Source organism: Balaenoptera acutorostrata, chromosome X (genome assembly GCF_949987535.1).
Source record: "Balaenoptera acutorostrata chromosome X, mBalAcu1.1, whole genome shotgun sequence".
In the NCBI taxonomy this organism is placed as follows: Eukaryota; Metazoa; Chordata; class Mammalia; order Artiodactyla; family Balaenopteridae; genus Balaenoptera; species Balaenoptera acutorostrata.
In genome coordinates this window covers 104303188-104324175 of record NC_080085.1, presented here as the reverse complement: position 1 = coordinate 104324175, position 20988 = coordinate 104303188, and the positions used below count along the sequence as shown (strand labels likewise).

At 42.8% G+C, this 20988-nt stretch overlaps 1 protein-coding gene across 1 annotated transcript in view; it reads left to right on the top strand.

The window, feature by feature from the left end:
• The first annotated feature begins 5658 nt into the window (after nt 1–5658).
• Nucleotides 5659–20988, top strand: part of LOC103011730 (A-kinase anchor protein 17B) — a 28093-nt gene continuing 12763 nt past the window's right edge. The window contains exons 1-4 of the mRNA XM_007178382.2: nt 5659–5717; nt 16212–16980; nt 18413–18543; nt 19940–20174. Coding sequence (XP_007178444.2) covers nt 5665–5717; nt 16212–16980; nt 18413–18543; nt 19940–20174 — 1188 coding nt within the window. The 5' untranslated portion in view covers nt 5659–5664. The remainder of the gene's footprint in view (nt 5718–16211; nt 16981–18412; nt 18544–19939; nt 20175–20988) is intronic.

Sequence of the window (20988 nt, the reverse complement as noted above, 5' to 3'; positions counted from 1 at the left end):
AGTTGCTCCGCGGCATGTGGGATCCTTCCAGACCAGGGCTCGAACCCGTGTCCCCTGCATTGGCAGGCAGATTATCAACCACTGCGCCACCAGGGAAGCCCAGTAACATTTTTCTGTGCCCTGTTTCTTTGTTTGAGAGGGAGTCCCTCAAAGCATGGAGTGACTTGAAGCATGGAGTAACGGTACATGAAGATATTTTTACTTTGGCCCTTGTTAAGCACAGAGAAAGTGGCAAGCGGAATAGACCCGCTGGCACGGGTGCCCAGGGATGCCAGCTATCATGTATATCAGAGGATGGGTAGGGCTGACTGGAGGTGGAGTAACATGGGGGGAGGGGCAGAGCCAGCAGAGACCATCTTGGCTCCTGTGATGGGGCATGAGATTTCCATGTAGTCCCAGCCAAAGAGCATACCTGCAGTGTGGCCCATTTGTCTGGGTTCCCTGTCATACACTCATGCAAAGAGAGTGGCCTTTGACTGGCTTCATGTGTCATCTTCAGCATCAGAAGGAAAGGCGAGGCGCAGAGATTTGGGAATATGAAGGTAATGGTGGTGGCAGTGGTGGTATGTGTGTGTGTGTCTGAGGGAGAGAGATTTGTTTCAGATGCTGAAGCAGCTCTCTGCCACGGAGACTGGCTACGTGTTTGTCTTCCCAGCATGCATTCCTGCCTTTGCTAGAGAGAGGGACTTTCGCTGAGTTGTTCCAGAGCCAGTGTGGTGTTACTTGTGCAACTCTCTCAGTGTCCCCTTTGGGCCTGTGTCAGTTCGATGTTACATCCAACATGCTCCTGGAACTTTAAGATGCTTTAAAGCAAGCTGGAGGCTGAGGTAGACTAATGCCTGGGGCACAGTCTGAGCAGACGTGGACTGCATGGAATCCAGTGGTGTTTTGCTCAGAAGAGACAGCGTAAGGGCTGGACCACTTACAGAGAAGAAGGTCAGCCATAATAATAATAAGCTCACCTTAATTGAGCACTTATGAGCGTTAAATACTTTCTTGCATCATTTTCCTTAAACCTTCAAAAATTCTGTAAGGTAGGCACTATTATCACCTTCTGAAGCTCAAAGAGGTTAGGTAAATCACCCAGCTGGTCAATGGCAGAGGTGGGATTTGAACCGGGGTCTGGTTGACACCACCCCTTGAGCTCGAAAGCATTTTACTGTTTCATGTCACAGAGGAGGTTTCATAAATAAGGTGGGATGTGAGCAAGGCTTTAAAGGGTGAGTGGGACTTACGTAGGGAGAGAGGACATTTGGAGAGAGGGGGTGGACATGTCTGAAGGAACTCAAGGGAGACTGGCCCAACTAGAATGGGGGGTAGACACAGGGCATGATGAAATATAAGGCTGGTGAGGTGGGGTGGAGTCGTGTTCTGGAGAGCCTTGAAAGGAACTTGTGACTTGATGCAGTAAGAATGAGGGAGAAGTTGAGAATTTTTGAGCAAAGAAGAGCAAGGCAAAGCCAGTCCTAATCCCTTGGTGTGCCCTACCTGGGTCCCTGAGGCCATCCCTGCCTTGCTCTTTCTTGAGAACCTTGCCCAGTTTTTTTGTTTTTGTTTTTGTTTTGTTTTGTTTTTTTGGCTGCATTGGGTCTTCACTGCTGTGCGTGGGCTTCCTCTAGTTGCCTAGTTGCGGCGAGTGGGGGCTACTCTTCATTGCAGTGCGCGGGCTTCTCATTGCGGTGGCTTCTCTTGTTGCGGAGCATGGGCTCTAGGCTTGCGGGCTTCAGTAGTTGCAGCCTGTGGGCTCAGTAGTTGTGGCACACGGGCCCTAGAGTGGGCGGGCTTCAGTAGTTGCGGCACGTGGGCTCAGTAGTTGTGGCTCGCGGGCTCTAGAGTGCAGGCTTAGTAGTTGTGGTGCACGGGCTTAGTTGCTCCACGGCATGTGGGATCTTCCTGGACCAGGGATTGAACCCTTGTCCCCTGCATTGGCAGGCGAATTCTCAACCACTGCGCCACCAGGGAAGTCCAGCATATTTAACTCTTGTTTTAAAATTTCCCGAACCTCTGGGGAGCACTGGGTACATGTAACCAAGAAGAAGGAGCAAGCTAGGGGTCCAGGGTCAAGTTCAGCCCTAGATGGGTGTGCTTCAGCCTGTACAATATTTTAAAAAGTAATTGAATTAGGGACCAACGTTGAAAAACCAAAGAGCCCAATAAAAATCAGGATTTTAAGCTTCTCTTGAAATGACAGAAGACTTGGTCAGGGTTTCGCTAGGCAGGGCTGTGCAGTGCTGACTTCTTAGCCGGGGGCATGTCCCCCACGTCCTGGGATGCATCTGACCCTGTGGGTTCCAGACCCCTACTCTAGGGAAACAAGCCCCCACTCAGGAAGATGCTAATCCAGGATTGGCTTCTTTTCTTACTGTGTAATTAGGGAATTGTCAGACCTGCAGAAGAACCGACTCTGAAATGCAAATAGTCTTAACACGCAGGAATGCTCTGGCCGTGGCTGGGAAGGGCTACTGGCCAGGAGCTGAGCATCATCCTTACGTGGTACTTTTCCTCTGGGCTGGGGTTTCGAAGCCCACTCTGCTAGGGTCCCCAAGAGATAGACTGGCGGGCCTTGCTTGGACTCAGGTTTTCTTTCCACTGAATACTTGGTGTGAATAGGATCTGGGTCAAAATGATGAAAAGAATTCAGGGGGCAAAAACCAACTCAGAAATGATGACCTAAGAAGCAATGTGTTAAAAAGGTTAATCTGGACTTTGCTGAAGGCACTTCATATGTTCTAGAGGGACAGGTACGAGCCATTTCTGTGCTGGCATTTGGGGTGAGAGGTCTTCACTGTGCAGATCTGTCCAGGCCCTGCAGGACATTTAGCAAGTCTGGCCCCTTGCTCACCCAGTGACAGCGGTGCCTGTCCCTGTGCCAGTTGTTGTGACAACTACAATCAGCTGTAACTATGCACGTCCCACCACTTTTGCAGGGTGCGGTGCTAACACATTTGAAAACCACTGAAGTCTAGTCCCAGGAATTCTAACACTCATTTCATGAGGAAGAGTATTAAAGCCATTATCACTTCTTTGTGGCCCAAAGTATCCTGTGCTTCCCATGGCACTCACCACTTTTTCCTCAGATTGCAGTTGTCTTAATTTCTTTCACTTTCTAGACACAGTTCTTTGAGGGTAACTCATCACTGTAGCCCCCAAAGTGTCTTAAATGGAGTAGCTGCTTGGTAGGTGCACTTGACTGATCTCCACATTCACTGATTAATGTTAGTGGCTTTAGGAGCCTTGAAAGAAAAAGCAGCTCTGTATTAGCATTTCACTATTCGTCTCCATGTGCTATTATCAGTATTTTCAATATAGGAGCAACACCTTTTTTTTCTTTTTAAATTGAAGTATAGTTGATTTACAATGTTTTGTTAGTTTCTGGTATATAGCAAAGTGATTCAGTTATACAAATGCGTGTGTGTGTGTGTGTGTGTGTGTGTGTATTATTTTTCAGATTCTTTTTCATTATAGGTCATTACAAGGTATTGAACATAGTTCCCTGTGCTGTACAATAAATCCTTGTTGTTTATCTATTTTAAATATAGTGGTGTGTATCTGTTAATCCCAAGCTCCTAATTTATCCCTCCCCCCCTTTCCCCTTTGGTAACCATAAGTTTGTTTTCTACGTCTGTGAGTCTGTTTCATATGTAGTTGATGAGCAAATTCTTTGTTTCAGGTAAGACTTAGTATTGTTAAGTCCCTACCATGTGCCAGGCTCTGTTGTAGGCTCTGAAGAGAAAATGGTGAAGCAGACAAATACAGTCCCTACCTGCTCTCCTGGAACTTACAGACTGGGGGGGGTGGGGTGGGTTTGGTTTTATTTAAGCCAAACATGTCTGCTTTTGATTTTTTTTTTTTTAGGATAAGTGGTATATATATATATATGTATATATATATGTGTGTGTGTGTGTGTGTGTGTGTTTGCCTTTTAAATGTAAATGTTTAAAAGTAGGCAATTTATGTGTTTCCACAACTGACATCTGATGCAGACCTCATTCTCTCCCCCTCTTCCACTCTCCTCTTTTCCCTCTTTTCATACTCTTGTATTGGTTCTAATAAATGTTGCTTTTCAAAAAAAAAAAAGCAGTAAGCAAGGCCAATGTGACTGGGACTGAGAGGACAAGGGCAGTAGGGGAAGAGCATACAGGATGGGTTGAAAGAGGTGGGCAGGGGTTGTATTTGAGGAGAAGCAGTTTGGATTTGGTTCAAAGCATGCTAGGGAGCCACTGAAGGGTTTGTTTTTAAAAAAATTAATTTATTTATTTATATATTTATTTTTGGCTGCGTTGGGTCTTTGTTGCTGCACATGGGCTTTCTCTAGTTGCAGCGAGTGGGGGCTACTCTTCGTTGCAGTGTGCGGGCTTCTCATTGCGGTGGCTTCTCTTGTTGTGGAGCACCGGCTCTAGGCGCGCGGGCTTCAGTAGTTGTGGCACGTGGGCTCAGTAGTTGTGGCTTGCGGGCTCTAGAGCGCAGGCTCAGTAGTTGTGGCGCACAGGCTTAGTTGCTCCGCAGCATGTGGGATCTTCCCGGACCAGGCCTCGAACCCGTGTCCCCTGCGTTGGCAGGCGGATTCTTAACCACTGCGCCACCAGGGAAGCCTGGCTGTTGCAATCATCCAGGTTAGAGATGATGGTGGTGCGGACCCAGGGGGTAGCCGCAAAGACGGAGATGGATTTGGAACGTATGGTCAAGGTGGAGTCGAATGGGCTTGCTGAAGGACTGAATCCGAGAGGAGGCGAGGAAGAACGCCTGGTTCTGAGCCTGAGCACCTGAGTGCAGAGTGGCTCTATTTAGGAAGATGGGAGTCACTGGGTGGGGGAAGTAAGTCTGAGGTGGGGAGCAGGTTGGCAGGGGAGGGAAATTAAGGTTGAGATGCAAATGGAACATTCAGCTTGGAGACATTGAATAGGCGGTTGAATATCAGTGTCAGGCTTGGCTGGAGCTTCAGCCTACAGAAAAATTAAATGCAAATTAGAGCCACTTTAAGTCACCACTATATACTAACAAAGGTAGCAGAAATCAAAACGATAAGGATCCAATGTGAACAGGGCTGCCAGGAAATCAGGCATGTTAACACTGCTGATGGCATGATAAACTGACTTTATCTTCCAGGAGAACAACTTGACAATATGTAATGAGCCATATAAACGTATTCCTAGCCTTTGACATGGGAACGTATTTTGAGGAAACAGTTTTTTAAAAGATCTGTGCGAAGATTTTCATTAGGGTTGCTTGTGCTCATACTAGCAGTACAGAGCGGTAGTGGTGCTCTTCTGGAGAGAGTAGTGCTCTTTCGAAAGAAAAAAGTTGGAAAACACAAATCCCCAGAAAGGGGGGACTATCTAACCAAATATGTAGTAACTCTATAACGTTTCTATAGACTGTATCTCTATATAGAATTTCTACAGAAATTTCCTATAGGCACGAAAAATGAGAAATGTGTTGATCACATCAATATCTGGAATTGTTATTCAACAGGTGCAAAACCCAGATTGTGATGGTCCATAAGTACAACCGTGTAAACCTCACACGCTGTTCGTGCTGAAAATCATAAATATACAGTTGTTTTTTAAAACCACCTCATCTGCTTCTGACTTTGTCCCTCTTTCTCTGTGGCAGTGTTCCGTGGTCAGGATGCCACTACACAGTGGTCCACCATGAAGAGTTCACATGAACTGTGGCTTCTCCAGTCTTTCTTCCCTTGATCACATTTTCGCCAGAAGGTATTGGGTAATATCCTCTTCTGCAGGCCTTATATTCAAATAAATTTACCTTGGGATTTTAAAAAGGTTGCGAAATACCACGGTTCTCACAAACTGCTTAGGAGTGCAAAGTACGGTCCCATGTAAAGGTTGCTTTTCCCCTGTAGGTGGCGACTTGTGGGCAGGAATTTTGCTGGTAATCTTCAGAGAAGCAAAACACTGGTGACTTGATGGCATGCATTTCCCACAAATAATACTCCGACTCTTCAGTGAGTGAGGCAAAAAGTACAGAAGATAGCCACATTCCCTTAAATCCCTGATAGCTTTTTTTTTTAATGTGAAGAAGAGAAAGCAATGAGTCTACTTTAGTAGCATCAAAGTAAATCAGTCCAAGGTTTAAAGTGGTATTCCTAGCTGAAAGTGTCTAGAGAGAGGTGTTCTATAACAAAAATGTTCCTGGTGTTAAAAAAAGGGGGCAAAAAACCAAAAGATTGGTGAGATGGGTCTGCCGACTGCCCTATGCGTATTTTAAAAAATAGCTCCCTCTCTTGCAACCATGGAGTGACTCCTGTACTCACTAACAGAGTTATGTAAATGCAGTATGCACAGAAAGGCCTAACACAAACCTTTCTTTAGGTTAATTAATTAATTTATTTATTTTAAAATAAATTTATTTATTTATTTATTTTTGGCTGTGTTGGGTCTTCGTTTCTGTGCGAGGGCTTTCTCTAGTTGTGGTGAGTGGGGGCCACTCTTCATCGCGGTGCGCAGGCCTCTCACCATCACGGCCTCTCTTGTTGTGGAGCACAGGCTCCAGACGCGCAGGCTCAGTAGTTGTGGCTCACGGGCCTAGTTGCTCTGTGGCATGTGGGATCCTCCCAGACCAGGGCTCGAACCCGTGTCCCCTGCATTGGCAGGCAGATTCTCAACCACTGCACCACCAGGGAAGTCCTAATTTATTTTTTAATTGAAGTATAGTTGAGTTATAATATTGTGTTAGTTTCAGGTGTACAGCATAGCAATTCAGTATTTTTGCAGATTAGATTCCATTATAGGTTATTACAAGATACTGGGTATAATTCCCTGTGCTACACAGTATATCCTTGTTGCTTATCTATTTTATGTATAGTAGTTTTTATCTGTTAATCCCATGCCTCTAATTTGTCCCTCCCCACCTCCCTCTCCCCTTTGGTAACCATAAGTTTATTTTCTATGTCTGTGAGGCTGTGTCTGTTTTGTATATATATTCATTTGTATTATTTTTTAGATTCCACATATAAGTGATATCATATAGTATTAGTATTTCTCTGTCTGACTTATTTCACTAAGCATAATATTCTCTAGGTCTATCCACATTGCTGCAAATGTCAACATTTCGTTCTTTTTTTATGGCTAATTGGGTTAACTTATTTTTATTAGTCTCAGAAACACTTTGCTTTGACCAACATTATCGCATAAAGGAAACATTCGTATGATCTTTTAAAATAGGGAAACAAAAACAGGAAATTAAGTTGCCCAAAGAGGTGAATTAACACAAATCCAGTTTTCTTCATTTCAAGATCAAAATTCCCCATACTAAACTCTACCTTAGAGCAGATTTTCTTTGAGTGCTGGTAGAAGAGATTCTCTCTCAGTAGGACTCCAGTATTTCATGGTCACAAATTCATCATTGCTGCAGGTCTCCAAAAGTCACTTACTTTCTGCCCTGAAAGCCCCCAGTGCCACAGTACGCCCTTTAGGACCATCTTAATTTGGGAATTTCGTCATTTGGGGGGTCCTGTATTGGTTGTATTCCACTTGTTGCAACACTGCTCATGTTAATGATGTGATTTAAAGGTTTTTCAAGATCAGAGCATATGGTCAGCCTCAGTTTTAAAATTGTTGTTTGGGCAAAACACATGAAAGTTCATCCATGACCTCTTGACTGAAAAAGCAGGGAAGACTTCTGTTTGGTCAAGACTTACAGGGATTCTGTACTAGTTGGGAAGTTTGGAAATTGGCTATGTTGATTTGACCCAAATACATTTTGGCTGTCCCGCTGACAATAAATATGTCGATATAACTTTATACATCTTAAATGCTTTCAAAATGGCTTAACTTTAAGGTTCAAAAGCCTGAAGAAAAAAGAAAGGCAGCAAAGGACTACTTCGAAAGAGGGTACTGAGTTGTGCAGATGGTCTTGTTTTTTTTTTCACTGTTTTTAAAAAACGTGACTCAAATGCCCTTGCTAGCACTCTGACAGCAAATATTTGTGAGAGTGAGAAAAAGGGAAAGAAAATGGCTGAGGGATACTTTGCTCATGACTCAAGTGCTTTTAAAGTTTTAAAGTCATAGTTCTGATCTAAAACACCTGAGGTGTAGCAGAGGAATCTCTCTAGTATCTTCTGAAATGAGAGAAGGTATTGGAGGAACTTTGGATGCAGAGCCCATAGAACTTACTGAATTTTCACTGCAGGTTCAAACAACTGTTTTAGGCCTGTGGAAATATCTCAAAACTGTTTCCTTTTCTCTAATCTCTTATTCTACTGATATTCAGTCCGCTTTGCTATTAGGTATAGAGGCAGGAAGATGAGGCGGACCCATGACTAGAGAAAGCAGCCATGTTTCTCTGAGAAGCTGCTAGAAGTGTTCTGGCATTGAGAGCTGGTTGAGTGAAATGCTTTGGTAGAGCTATGTACACAAGATACTGCTGGAATGCGCACTGTGTAAACATTATTGAATAACTCTAAGTTTTGAAGGTTAGAGGAGCTCTCATTTGCCTCTGCAAAGGCGTTAAAGAATAAGTGATCTCAGTGGTGTTGCTTTTAATCACAAGACTAGAAGAAAGATGTGTGTATGTGTGAGGGGGCTGGGGAGGTCATGGTGGAACATACTAGAACATGGGAGTAGTTGAAAATCTTTATTAAAATTCAACTTTTTGATAATTTATGGAGGCTGTACTTATGACACTCCTTGCCATCAGGGCTCAGTTTATATTAGGCTCTTAAACCTTTGCATATGATAGTGATTGGTAAAAATGATGGGAAAATTTTTAATGAATTCTACCATTACTGTCAGTTGAACCACAGACATATTAAAAGGAAATTTAGCATAATACTCTCAAGGTCCATCCATGTTGTCACAAATGGCAAGATTTCATCTTTTTTTTTAATAGGCTATTATGCTATATAAAATAAGTCAGACAGAGAAAGATAGATACTATATGATTTCACTCACATGTGGAATATAAAAAACAAGCAAACAGAAAACCCCCAAATAAATTAGCAAACTAAACAAAACAAACACATAGATACAGAGAACAGAGTAGTGGTTACCAGAGGGGAAGGCGCAGCCAGGAGGGTGAGATGGGTAAAGGGGGTCAACTGTATGGTGATAGAAACTAAATTTTTGGTGGTGAGCACACTGTAGGTGTATACAGAAGTGGGAATATAAGGGAGTTCCCTGGCAGTCCAGTGGTTAGGATGCAGCACTTTCAGGGCTGGGGTTCAATCCCTGGTTGGGGAACTAAGATCCTGCAAGGTGCGTGCTGTGGCCAAAAAAAAAAAGTAGAAATATGATGTTATGCTCATGGAATTTATATAATGTTATAAACCAATTTATCTCAATTTTTTTAAAAGGGTATTTAGAGGGCAAATTAGGTCATTCTAAAGAATCAATTTTATGGCTTCCCTGATGGTGCAGTGGTTAAGAATCCGCCTGCCAATGCAGGGGACACGGGTTCAAGCCCTGGTCTGGGAAGATCCCACATGCCGCGGAGCAACTAAGCCCGTGTGCCGCAACTACTGAGCCTGCGCTCTAGAGCCCGCGAGCCACAGCTACTGAGCCTGCGCTCTAGAGCCCGTGAGCCACAACTACTGAAGCCTGTGCGCCACAACTACTGAGCCTGCACTCTAGAGCCCGAGCGCCACAACTACTGAAGCCCGTGCACCTAGAGCCCGTGCTCCGCAACAAGAGAAGCCATGGCAATGAGAAGCCCGCGCACCGCAACAAAGGGTAGCCCCCTCCTCGCCGCAACTAGAGAAAGCCCTCGCGCAGCAACGAAGACCCAACACAGCCAAAAATAAATAAATTTTTTTAAAAAAAGAATCAATTTTAAATCGTATCCTAATAACTTGATCTCAGTGATTCCACCTATTTGGGTAGATATATTTTTATTAATATATATAAATATACATAAAATGTATAACTATATCTACTAAATAATATATCTAATTTAAGTAGATTACCTTTTTAAATTGAAGTATAGTTGGTTTGCAATGTTGTATTAGTTTCAGGTGTACAGCAAAGTGATTCAGTTATATATATATATAACTGATTCTTTTCCATTATAGGTTATTATAAGATAATGAGTATAGTTCCCTGTGCTATACAGTAGGTCCTTGTTGTTTATCTGTTTTATATATAGTAGTGTGTATCTGTTAATCCCAAACTCCTAATTTATCACCCCCCCCTTCCCCTTTGGTAACCATAAGTTTGTTTTCTATGTCCCTGAGTCTGTTTCTGTCTTGTAAATAAGTTCACTTGTATCATTTTTTCTTAGATTCCACATATAAGTGATATATAATATTTGTTTTTGTCTGACTTCACTTTGTATGATAATCTCTAGGTCCATCCATGTTGCTGCAGATGACATTATTTCATTCTTTTTTATGGCTGAGTAATATATATATATATATATATAATATATACATATATTATATATATACATAAATATATACCACAGCTCCTTTATCCATTCAGCTGTCGATGGACACTTAGGTTGCTTCCATGTCTAGGCTATTATAAATGGTGCTACTGTGAACATTGGGGTGCATGTATCTTTTCGAATTAGAGTTTTTGTCTTTTCCGGATATATGCCCAGTAGTGGGATTGCTGGGTCATATGGTAGTTCTATTTTTAGTTTTTTAAGGAACCTCCATACTGTTCTCCATAGTGGCTGTATCAATTTACATTCCCACCAACAGTGTAGGAGGGTTCCCTTTTCTCCACACCCTCTCCGGCATTTATTGTTTGTAGATTTTTTGATGATGGCCATTCTGAGTGGTGTGAGGTGATACTTCATTGTAGTTTTGATGTGCGTTTCTCTAATAATTAGCAATGGTGAGCAACAGATTACTTTCTGAACATGTTTAAACAGGGTTAAAAACAGGGATTGTATGGGGAGAAAAGCACAAACCTTTTTAAACCTATTTTTCAAGAGCAGGGTAGGGCCTCGTACAGCTTTAACTAGATTCAAGGATTGGCACATTTAAGCTTAGAGTTGAGAAAATATCCTGATTTAGAAGAAAGCACCTGTGAAAGTTGAATATTGGATTGTAACTATGAGTATTTTCCAGAAACATCTGTCTGCTTTTGCTATAAAATAAATCAGTTAAGACTTAAACATTCTGCAGCCAAATCAGTGGTCATGGAGGTGGGGGGAGAATTACAAAGGGGCACGAGGAAACTGAAGGGGGTGACGGGCATTTTCACTCTCTTGATTGTGGTGATGGGTTCGTAAGTGTGTAAAGATATGTCAAAACTCATCAAAATGTACACTTTTGATACGAAATGTGGTTTATCATATATCAATTATGCTTCAATAAGGCAGTTTTTAAAAATAACTTCTGCAGCCTATGGTACAGCTAGTACTGAAGTGGCCAAGTGCTCCTTCATCACCCAAAGTCCTAGTCTGATCTCCCAGGCTTCAGTCAGGACTCACACAAACTTGGGTTAGGGCGGGTCCAGATGCCTGTGGGCATTTACAGTGATGGCAGACAGAGGGGTGTCTTTGATGGGAAAAGGGAGTTGCTTCTGTATTACTCTGTTTTGATTCTTTTCTGGGCCAGTTTGTATCAGCAACTGTGAACTGCTTCCTTTCAATAGTTTGTTATTATCATGTGAGTTTGATGTACATCCTTCCAGACTTTATAGAGAGGTGTGTATGTGTGTGCGTGCACGCACGCCCACCATGCATGTGTGTTTATATTACTTTTATTACTTTATATTACATTTACAAAAACAAGATCACATTGCACATTATTATCCTGCAACTTGCTTTTTATTTTTTCCTCTAAAAAGTATCATGGGCGTCCTTTCATGTTAATAAGTACACACCTATGCCTCCCTCCCTCCCTCCCTTTCTTCCTTCTTTCTCTCCTCCTCCTCCTCTCCCTCCTCCCTCTCCCCCTCCTACCTGTCTTCCTGGTAGGAAATCTCCTCCCCCTCCCCCTCCTCTTCCTTCTACATTTTTTGTTAGTTTTGGCTTGAGGCCTCTTTAAGGAAAAAGCATCGCAATTGGAATTCATCATTATCGTGCACCTGTGCACCAGGCACCATCTGGTTAATTTTCAGTGATCTGGCAGAAATTGCCAATGACATTGCTGTAGCATTGAAGCCATGGCATATGTAAAAAGCTTACTTCTTGGTACACAGTAGGTCCTCAGTATATTTAAAAAAATAATAAGATTGGAAGGTTAGCTCCCTATTCTGGGAGAGTATTCAAAGATGAAATATTCACAAACATTTCGTTTTAAAGCCTGTGACCAGCAGGGGAAGAGAGGAGAAGCAATGTCTAATTTGCTGCTGTTGCTGAAGTTGGGAAAGAGGAATTGGAATTGAGGATTTTAAAGGAGGCCAGTTTTTTTTTTTTTTTGAAAACCAATTGTGTCCTCTTGAGAAAGTCAGAAAATAACTTAAATGCTTCCGAATCGAGGTGTAGAGTCCTGTCACTGGAGGGCTGGGTGAGCAAACATCGACCCTAGAGCAGAGGCTGTGGGCAGGCAAGGCAGCAAGGCCTGCAAGTCTGTTTATTTGCACTTTGCAGTGCTTGTAAATTGTTTTCCTTGATTTCCAGCATCTGAAAAATCAGATTTCACATAAGGACCTCAGTTTCTGGCCTCTCTGGATGAATAGGAGGATGCGGCCACCCCAGGCCCTCCTTCCCTCACTGGGGCTTCAGATGAGGCACTGGCCTCCGCCTCTGTTCAGTGTCTTTTGCTCGCTGAGACCGTCTTGCTGTCCACTGTGATCATCTGAGTTGTAACCTCTGCTGTAGAATTCACTGCTTATTTTTGCTTCGGTGTGAGATGGAAGTGATAGCCAGTTTCGTTTTTTTTTTAATGTCAAAAATACAGCACATCAAACACTATAAAATACCATCTGACTGGTTTCCCTCCAAATTTGAGGAGAACCTTTATTATACTTCAGGAAAGTGGAGAGATATGGCTAAAATATAGAAACTGTATCACTGTGGGGAAATCACCCTTGTGAAGGATATGAGGCATATATTTAACCTCAAGAAGTTGATGATTTTTAGTGGGCTTTGTGAGGTTAATCTGAAGTAGAAGGAAAAATTGAAGTTTTTAATAAAATCCATTTATATTGACCATAATTTTAAATGAATGACTACAAATGCATCTGTTAACACTGTAAGTCAGCAAAAAGTTTTATTAAAACCACTTTGCAAAAAATCATAATGCAATTCTGAACTTCATTCCTGTGTATACATAGTTGTGACAAAATTATATCTAAAATGACACTGCAATAAGCAGCTTTGAACATGTTCTTTTCTTATTTTTAATTCTTTCCTTAGCATGAGTTTCTAGAGCAGGTTACTGGACAAAAGGGGCTGAGCATATTTTATGGTTCTTGGTTTGTTTTGCCAAGTTATTCTAAAAAAAGATGTAATTAATTTTCACTATCTCTAGCAAGATATGAAGGTGCCTAGTTTTTCTTTCTTCCCAAAACTTTCCCAGGAATGGGTTTTTGTAATTTTTATTTATTTGTGTAAAAACTATTAAATGGGTTTGTGTATCTTGAAACTAATTAAAATTTAGATGTTTGTATCAGTTAGCTGTTGTCGTATAATAAACCATCCCCAAACTTAGTGGCTTAAACAAAAACCATTTATTATTTCTCACAAGTCTGTAGGTTCTCAGGACTGTTCTGCTGATCTGTGATGGCTGCATCTGATCTTGACAGGGTTTGCTCATGTGTCAGCCATCAGTTGGTGGGTTGGCGGGGGGCTGGCTGCTCTAGGATAGCTCATCTGTCACAAGAGGGCTTTTTCATGTGGCCTTTCATCCTCAAGCAGGCTAGCCCAGGATTGTCCTCATGGTATGGCAGGATTCCAGGAGAGTGAGGGCCACTTGACACCTCATCTTAGAACTGGCACTTGGACACTTCTGCCACGTTCTGTTAGGGACAAAAAAAAAGGCCGTCTCAAATTCAAGGGCTGGGGAAAAATAGACTCTATCTCTTTTTTTTTTTTTTTAAGGAACTCCTTTATTTATTTATTTATTTATTTATGGCTGTGTTGGGTCTTCGTTTCTGTGCAAGGGCTTTCTCCAGTTGTGGCAAGAGGGGGCCACTCTTCATCGCAGTGCTCAGGCCTCTCATTATTGCGGCCTCTCCTGTTGCGGAGCACAGGCTCCAGACGCGCAGACTCAGTAATTGTGGCTCACGGGCTTAATTGCTCCGCGGCATGTGGGATCTTCCCAGACCAGGGCTCGAACCCATGTCCCCTGCATTGGCAGGCAGATTCTCAACCACTGCGCCATCGGGGAAGCCCCTAGACTCTATCTCTTGATAGCAACAACTCAAAGTCACATTACAAAGGGTGTGGATACAGGGAGGGGTGGAATATCAGGATCATTTTTGCAACTGTTATACTACAACAGTCAATATTGTCCTTCAAACTTGCCATCTTTCAAAGCTTTATACCTGTTCCAGCAATGTACGCACTAATTAAAAAAAAATAATTAGAGCCTTTCTCAGAATCTCCTTGTAAGGGGGCTTATAAAACAATTAAGAAAGTCAGTTCGTTCTTTATAGTCATTCATTTTATCCAGCATTCTTGATTCTAGATAAGTTTTGATGATTTTGAAATATCAAATACACGATAAAAGAATTTCAAAATTGACCTCCATCAAGGCTATTTAAAAGAATGTAGCTCAGACTTTGAAATCAATCCAAGCGAAGCATTCCAAAATGTTTAAAACAAAAGCAGTATCACTGGAATAAATGGAGAGCATAACAAACTGGTTACTTTGAAGTGATTAACTATTTTGTGTATATTTTTTCTGGAATATTTTTTAAAACCTTGTTTTAAATTAGGTTGTATAAATAAATACCTCTTGATTACAGATAAATTTGGGGGTACAGTATATCTTAATTGAATATGAAATTAATTTTTCTCCTAAAGGAGTTTAGTGTTGACTCTTATTTATGTTGCAAATTGCAGCAAACGGACTGGATTTTGTCTTCATTATGCTGTTTAGATAATGTTTTTGGAGAAGGAGCACATGTGTATTCTCATATCATCCCAGTTCAGTGTTGCTAACATAAGGATTTCTAGAACCTAAGATACTGCTTTTGGTGGCCTTTTAAAAAACAGTTTATACAGACTTTTTCTCCTAAAGGGAGTTCATTTGGGTTGTCCTTCAGGGACAGTTATAAAAGAAGTATGTACCTATAAGGTTAACCAAGATTTAGTAGTAAATCTTGCGTTAGACTTTCCATCATCTGGCCATATATGTTTGGGTCTAAATCTCCTTGAAGTTGACATTAATGAGAAACTCAGGTGATACAGACTCTGAATACATCCACTTTTAGAAAAGAAAATAAAGTTGGGAAGTGCTATTTGAAGTCAGCAAATAGGAGCAGAAATCCCTAATTCCCAGTATCAGTGATATTACTCACCTTGGGACAGCTTAAGAGAGCTTGTTCATATGAAATGCCGGCAAGCACTCAATGTTTGGAGGTTTTTCCAGTCCCAAAGTAGAGGGCAGATTCTCTTTGTCACTCACTAGGAGAGGCTGTCTCCTCTTCCCTTGATCTTAGAGTTCAATTTAGTGAAAGTCGACAGACTGGAGGAATGAGAGTAGATATGTCCGTGTGAGACTTGGAAAGCAACCTGGACGAAGGATGCTAGAGCAGGTGCCTGGGTTAGAACTGTCCGCTGGGTGCGTGTTCATGAATGTGCTGCATGTATTTTACCCCGGCCCTGTTTCTGTGCCATCCCCAGCAGGTTTTTCTGGGACTTTACATTTGAGCTCAATTGTACAATAGACTGGAGATTTGGAATCTTGGAGTGTCAATATATGGGCAAGTCATTTAATTTTCCTGAATCCATCTGAATTTCCCCATCTCTAAAATAGGCATGAAAATACCTACTCACAGGTTGCTTCAGGAACCAAATGAGACAAAGTAGTATAAATAATAGCCATAGCTTATGTTGACTGAGAACTTCCTGTGTGCCGGGCACTATTCTAAGGATTTCACCTGTACTCACTCATTTACTCCTTCCTGAAATCCTATTATTTCTATTTTACAGTTAGGGGAACTGAGACACAGTCTTTGGAAACTCTTTGAAACCTCTAAAACACATTAAACAAATGTAAGCTATTGTCTTAATTCTCCCGATAGTATACGTTCCCCTATCAATTTGACCTGAGTCCAGCAAATGGCAGCATTCAAAATCCAAATCTGCGTTTTGCTCCATTTGTATCAAAATGTTCCCTTTCGCCCTCTAAGGTTTCCCACGGATGCCACGATGGTCACGGTGGTGTATGATAATTCAGAGGCAACGGAGCTCTGTGCAGCTCACCACCTCTACCTCAAGCCCATAGCAAAGTTGATGATCAGTGTATTGCTCCCTGAGAGCACGGAACCCATGAGGCCCTTCTCTAACTGGGAAGTTCTTGACCAGCTGAAGAGCCTGATTTGTCCTGACCAGTTCACCATGGTGCGGCTCTCCAAGAGCACCAAGGACTTCATCCGATTTGAGGGGGAGGCTGAAACTCTAAGTTTGGTTCAGATCCTGAAGGCCAAGTTACACGGGAAGATCATCAAGCTAAGCGGTTTGAAAACAGACTTAAGAGTAGTGGCCACAGATGCCCAGGGGGAGTGGGAACACTTCCCCAAAGAAAAGGGGGTGCCGTTGGGTGATGGGTCTGAAGAGCAGGACCACGATAAGAGCCCAGATTCCATATACTTCGAAGGCCTGCCCTGCAAGTGGTTTGCACCTAAAGGTTCCAGCGGGGAGAAGCCATGTGAAGAGATCCTTCGGGTGGTCTTTGAAAGTTTTGGGAAGATCAAGAATGTGGATATTCCGATGCTCGACCCCTACCGAGAAGTCATGACTGGTGGGAGCTTTGGGGGGTTCAGCTTCGGCTTGCAGACGTTCGAGGCCTTTATACAGTACCAGGAGTCAACTGACTTTGTAAAGGCCATGGAGTCCCTCCGCGGGATGAAGCTGATGCTTAAAGGAGATGATGGGAAAGCTCTGGCATGTAACATTAAGGTAAGGAGCAGCCAGGGTTTTTTAAACAAAATTTCCCACTGTTCAGGTGGTCCTGAGTGAAAGCTAGGAGGAGGCATCTGCAACAAATTTCCTTAGACCCGAGTAGGCTCTGATCAATAGCTAATGTAAAGATTTGTGTTGTTGTTAACCAATGGATGATTAGGGGAAAAAATATCATCCTGATTTGAACATTCTTCTATCAGCCATGCTGCCAGCTGTGGATTGAAAACGATGGTTGTTATAGTCTGGGGCTCTGCCCCAGCTTCTTGGGGGCATCAAAGGATTCTTCATGGTCCTTATGGAAATATCTCATATACTTATTCCATTTGACAAGTTGCTGGGAGAGAGGGCAACATGCAGCTTGAAACCACGAGGAGAGCAGTTTACTCCCTCTTTGCTACTGGGGTCACAATTTATTATACTTTCATGTTGTCTGTCAGGTAAATTGCTAAAACAGAATCCCAACAAACCTGAATCCTTTCCTTTCAAAATCAGCCTGTCTATCCAGGCATGTCACTTCATCACTGTCTGAATGCCTGGTCACCTCCTTCTTGAAGCCTTAATCCAGCAGAAGATAAGATGCAGCTAAACCCTCCTTTTTCTCTAAATCAGTCTTTAGTGTGAATTTGGACTTTCAGCTTTGGTAGCTTCGTGTGTGTGTGTGTGTTATGTGGGTTAAAATATATATTTGAAAATTATGAGCTATTCAGTCCGACAAAAGATATAGCAAATACTATAATGACCGCCCATGTACCACTGCCCAGCTTAAAAAATAAAGCATTACCAGTGATATGAGAACGTGCTCCCCTCTGTGTACCATCCTCAGTCGCAGGCCCCTCCCTCCCCTCAAAGGTAACCATGATGGTGAATTTGGTGTTTATCACTCATGCATATTTAAATAGCTACTTCTGCCTCCTTTTATTTTTTAGGCAAATTTATTTGTAGCACCTCAATCTGACTTCCACTTTATTTAGAGATTTGCAAAGTTGTTTAATAATCACTGTAGTCAGATCTTGTATCTCATTTGGTCAGTTTTCTTTGCTCTCCCACCCTCCTCCCACCCATTTTTGGACTCTTTTTGTCTCTGGTGATTAAAAAAATACGTTAACTCAGTTAATCACTATAACAACCCAGAGGCAATATACTCACATCCCTTAGAACGTGCATCCATCATGGCACTGTGATGCCGCCTATGGCTGTCAAGTGAGCTCCTCAAGGGTTCTGCCAAAGAAAATTCTAGAACCCCACAAGGACTGTTTGGTAGGTAACTGAGAAGCAGTGGAACAGTCTGGGTGCTGGGATGAAGAGAAGGCATTTTTAATTCATTTGGTTTGGCATTGCCACGTACAAATTAGTTTTATCTCTCTGGCCTTCGACACACCCAGCCAGCGGGCAAACTTTTCTAATGAAACTTTGAATTGTTTGGGGGCAGGTTATGTTTGATACAACCAAACACTTCAGTGAAGGAGCTATAAGGAGGAGAAATCAAGAAAGGCTGAAATTACAAGAGCTGGAGGAAGAAAGGAAAAAAGAAAAGAAGAGAGAAGAGGAAGAGGCTGAAAGGTGAGGAGACCAACTTCAACGAAGAGGGTTTGTTTAAACTTTTGATTTATGGATTTATTCCTTCAGGTGAATGGCCGTGGGGAGCAGAAATTGGTGCAGTCTTTCCACTGTGCTGTTACAAAACCAAAAGAGAAAGCAGTTGAAAGCAAGAGACTTAAAAAGTATGCTTGTCAGGAAGAACAAGTAATGAAGAATAGTGGGACAGCCAGATTAAGATGTCTGGGAGGAAATGGTCATTAAAAAAAAAAAAAAAAGACTAGGAACTTTTAGAGTGAAAATTCTAGCCTACCAACTTAAAAGTTTCACCAGTTTACCTAAATTTACCAAATTTTACCTTGTCTATCAATTGAAATTTTGGGGAAAAATTCTTTTTAGGTCTGGAAAAGATTTTCTTCCATAAAATGATCAATAATCACTCTAACCCATAGGCCAGAAGGCATGGATTTGTTGAGACTATTTTTCTCGTTGGCCTAAGTTCTTTCTGTGAATTTGAGGAGCCTCTGTATTTACTTCTTTGAGTTTATCATTGTTTCCCAGTTTAGGAGCTTGAGACTAGAAAGGGCTATTGGATCGCCAAAGGTTTGCTAAGAAGGGACAAATGGTCCAGAACCACAGGGCTCCCAAAACCAGTTTTACCTCCCGGTTCCTCCCCTTGCATGTTTATTCTTCCAGTCTTTTATGCAAATTATAACCATTCAAAAGAGGAGTTTAAGAGCACCCTTCCATCTGCCTCTCACTTTTTTTGGCTGGCGGAGTGCCAGGAGTTACTTGAGGTCAAGTCTGTGAAACTTGACCAGAAGCTGAGCCCAGTCAAGGTAACGATTCCCCCCAAATTTCCAGATTGACCATGCAGTTTAGCTAATCCTCCAGTTTTTGGCTAAGCCCTCCCTCAGGCCATTGTCCTTTTCTTCCCCCTTTTCCATGTTTCCATGAGGGCCTACCCAAAACAGCTGAAATTTCCAGAAAATGGCGGAAAAATAAGGCCGTATTCTTCTAAGCCAGTCTGTTTTTATGGTGGTGTACTCTGTTAAGTAGTATGCACCAAAGACCAGTTCTCACCTTTATTTTCTGAGTGCCTTGACTTACTGTCATTTGTCCCTGTGCCACCAACTCACGGAAGGTTTTGATCTCAAGAGAAAAGGAATCTTTGCTGTGAAAGCTGGATCCAGTGGCCCCTGCTGATGGTTTGAGAAGGTGGAGGCTAGAGGCCCCTCCTTTGAATTCAGTAGCCTTCTTTTTTATTTTTTAATACTCTCTGCATGAGATCTCCTGTACATGTTTCTAACTCATCAACTTAGTTATGCATTGTCGGCCCGGCAGGGGGATGGGAGTGGGAAGGGGAGCAAATGACTGATAAATACCTTCTGAAGGGTTGACTCTGTTAATCATTATCCAGAAAGAGAAAAGAGGAGGAGAGGAAAGCCCAGGAAAAGAGGAGAAAGGCCAGAGTCAGGAGGCGCACCCTGAAGGAAAGGGGCAGACACCGGCAAAGGAGACAGAAGGACAGTGCCAAAGCGGAGGCCCGTCAGGGGCCCAACTCTTCGGAGGACTGGGAGGAGAGGAAGGGCCTGCTGGCCCGGAGGGAGCAGGAGGCCCTCCGCCTGCTGCGGGCGCTCCTGAGGAAAATCGAAGTAAGGCTCTTGTCCCATTGTTCTTTGTTCATGGCTTTGGGTAGGTACTGACCTTTCTGGGACATGACCTTTAGTTTTAAGCAAAGGCCTATCCTTTAAACAGCACACGTGGAAGACTCACTATGTTCATTGGGGTTTATTTTCAATAGGCTGATCTCTAATAACCCCAATTGTGCATTTACCAAAGGGATAGCCAGATTTTCTGAAGGCGTTGGGTCTCACCCCCCCTTCCCCGCCCCCCCCCCAACCATCTGGCACACACGCACTTTGTGTTTCTAAACTTTAGGATGGTTTCACCCGGGGTGACATAGCTTGTGCATCTACTTTTCTAAGTTCCTAATTGAGGTAACAAAAAATGCATGGGGGAAGAAATGGATGGTGCGGGTGCTGGGTTTGTAGTCCTCCATTCATTTTCATTGGCCATTCATCTGTGACAGGTTTGGATGGGAAGGGAGAACCTGGAACAGAGACCTTTGTGGAGCAAGCTCCTGTTAGTCTAGTCCTTTTTTAAAATATTTATTTATTTATTTTTGGCTGTGTTGGGTCTTCGTTGTTGTGCGCGGGCTTTCTCTAGTTGTGGCGAGCGGGGGCGACTCTGTGTTGTGGTGCGCGGGCTTCTCATCGCGGTGGCTTCTCTTGTTGTGGAGCATGGGCTCCATGCGTGCGAGCTTCAGTAGTTGTGGCACGCAAGCTCAGTAGTTGTGGCTCGTGGGCTCTAGAGTGCAGGCTCAGTAGTTGTGGCGCGTAGGCTCAGTAGTTGTGGCACGTGGGCTTAGTTGCTCCGCAGCATGTGGGATCTTCCCAGACCAGGACT